Here is a 1,638-nt window from a genome sequence, read left to right as displayed (position 1 = left end):
TAGTGTATATATATATATATATATATATATGGGATCGAATCTCTCCATTAATACTAAGGTAGACATGTTTTACGTTATACTCATATTTTCTGGCTTCGACTTAACGGTCGTGTAATGTAGTGGTCATTAAACTGTTTTCTGTATTAAAACTTACTTAAATATTTAATTATTGATTAGAACTTATGTCATTGTGTTTTAACTTGGTAGGAGGTACTACAGGGACTTCAGCAGAAAGGACATGACGTAGAGGAAATGGGTAGTTTTAGTTCTGTTATCATGGGAATTGTTCGGGATAAAGACGAACTGTATGCTAGCGCCGACTATCGGAGAGGAGGAGCAACTGATGGATTCTAGAGGAGCAACCAACAGTGGTATATTGGATTATAAATATCGGACCAATTGATGTGATTCGGGAAAATGTGTTAGTCTTGCGTGGGAATAATGCTGAAACGCTTCCATATTCGTGTGCACAGGGTGTTTTGAAAAGGTGTCGGACCAGCTGCTGTAAGTGACATTATTTATATCCACCACTACAGACACTTGTAATTGTTCAGATGTAGACTATTGAAACACTCTTCACGATGATTGGTGTAAATCAAACCACTCTTCTCTGTGATTGTTGTAACTGATCTGAGAGCTTAATTAATTTAATAGTCGAACTGTGATTTTTGATGTATATAAGTCAGCTTAATTTATGTAATTCCAGAGCATAGGTGTTTGTACAAGTTGGAGACATTCTTATATTTTTAATTGTTGAATTCCATTTTATTTCAAAATAGTGGATATTTAAATGGGAACAAACTTTATTTTAAACGAATTCTTTATCAGTGTCTTATATTTTATCATTACAGAGCGCATCACCAGCTTCAGTATCGAACAGCGCTCTGAATATAGCCGAATATAGGGTTTATAAGTATTATAAGTTAATTACGTAAATGTCACTACGAATATTGTCGTTAACTAAAAAATACGATAACCTATAACCCGAGCGTTTTCGAAAGGGGGGGGGGGCTTTGTTTTTCATCAGAGAGAATTTTAATGTTTTTGCCAAAACTTTTCCCTCCTCCTTCGATCCCAGTTCTTCCTTTACACTTGCCTCCCCCCTCCACAGAAAAGCGCACGTGGTTGATAGTAATGCCTCCATTGTTTCTGATAAATATGAATATCGAAACTAGTTTCACCTTCTCTACCCTACTTCACAGTTTGCGTATTTATTTTATAAAATTTGGCCGCGTACTGACTTTTTAATCACGTCTTAGCATTTCTTCATTGTCTTTTGGTATCAAGTTTTATATTAGAAGATTGATATATCCCGACTCTACACCGTCACAGCAGTCTCTCTCCCACACAACGATTCCGACTCTACACCGTCACAGCAGTCTCTCTCTCCCACACAACGATTCCGACTCTACACCGTCACAGCAGTCTTTCTCTCACAACGATTCCGACTCTACACCGTCACAGCAGTCTCTCTCCCACACAACGATTCCGACTCTACACCGTCACAGCAGTCTCTCTCTCCCACACAACGATTCCGACTCTACACCGTCACAGCAGTCTTTCTCTCACACACAACGATTCCGACTCTACACCGTCACAGCAGTCTCTCTCTCCCACACAACGATTCCGACTCTACAC

General features: G+C 38.9%; 1 protein-coding gene across 1 annotated transcript in view; it reads left to right on the top strand.

Annotated features, from left to right (window-relative positions):
- Nucleotides 1–1,632, top strand: part of LOC106475440 (gamma-glutamyltransferase light chain 1-like) — a 9,739-nt gene extending 8,107 nt beyond the window's left edge. Inside the window, exon 4 of the mRNA XM_013936122.2 lies at nt 208–1,632. Coding sequence (XP_013791576.1) covers nt 208–354 — 147 coding nt within the window. The 3' untranslated portion in view covers nt 355–1,632. The remainder of the gene's footprint in view (nt 1–207) is intronic.
- Nucleotides 1,633–1,638: the final 6 nt, after the last annotated feature.

The sequence above is a fragment of the Limulus polyphemus genome, unplaced genomic scaffold, assembly GCF_000517525.1.
Source record: "Limulus polyphemus unplaced genomic scaffold, Limulus_polyphemus-2.1.2 Scaffold8584, whole genome shotgun sequence".
Lineage (NCBI taxonomy): Eukaryota > Metazoa > Arthropoda > Merostomata > Xiphosura > Limulidae > Limulus > Limulus polyphemus.
Note: the sequence above shows the minus strand (reverse complement) of the source record. Positions and strands in the feature narration are given on the sequence as shown.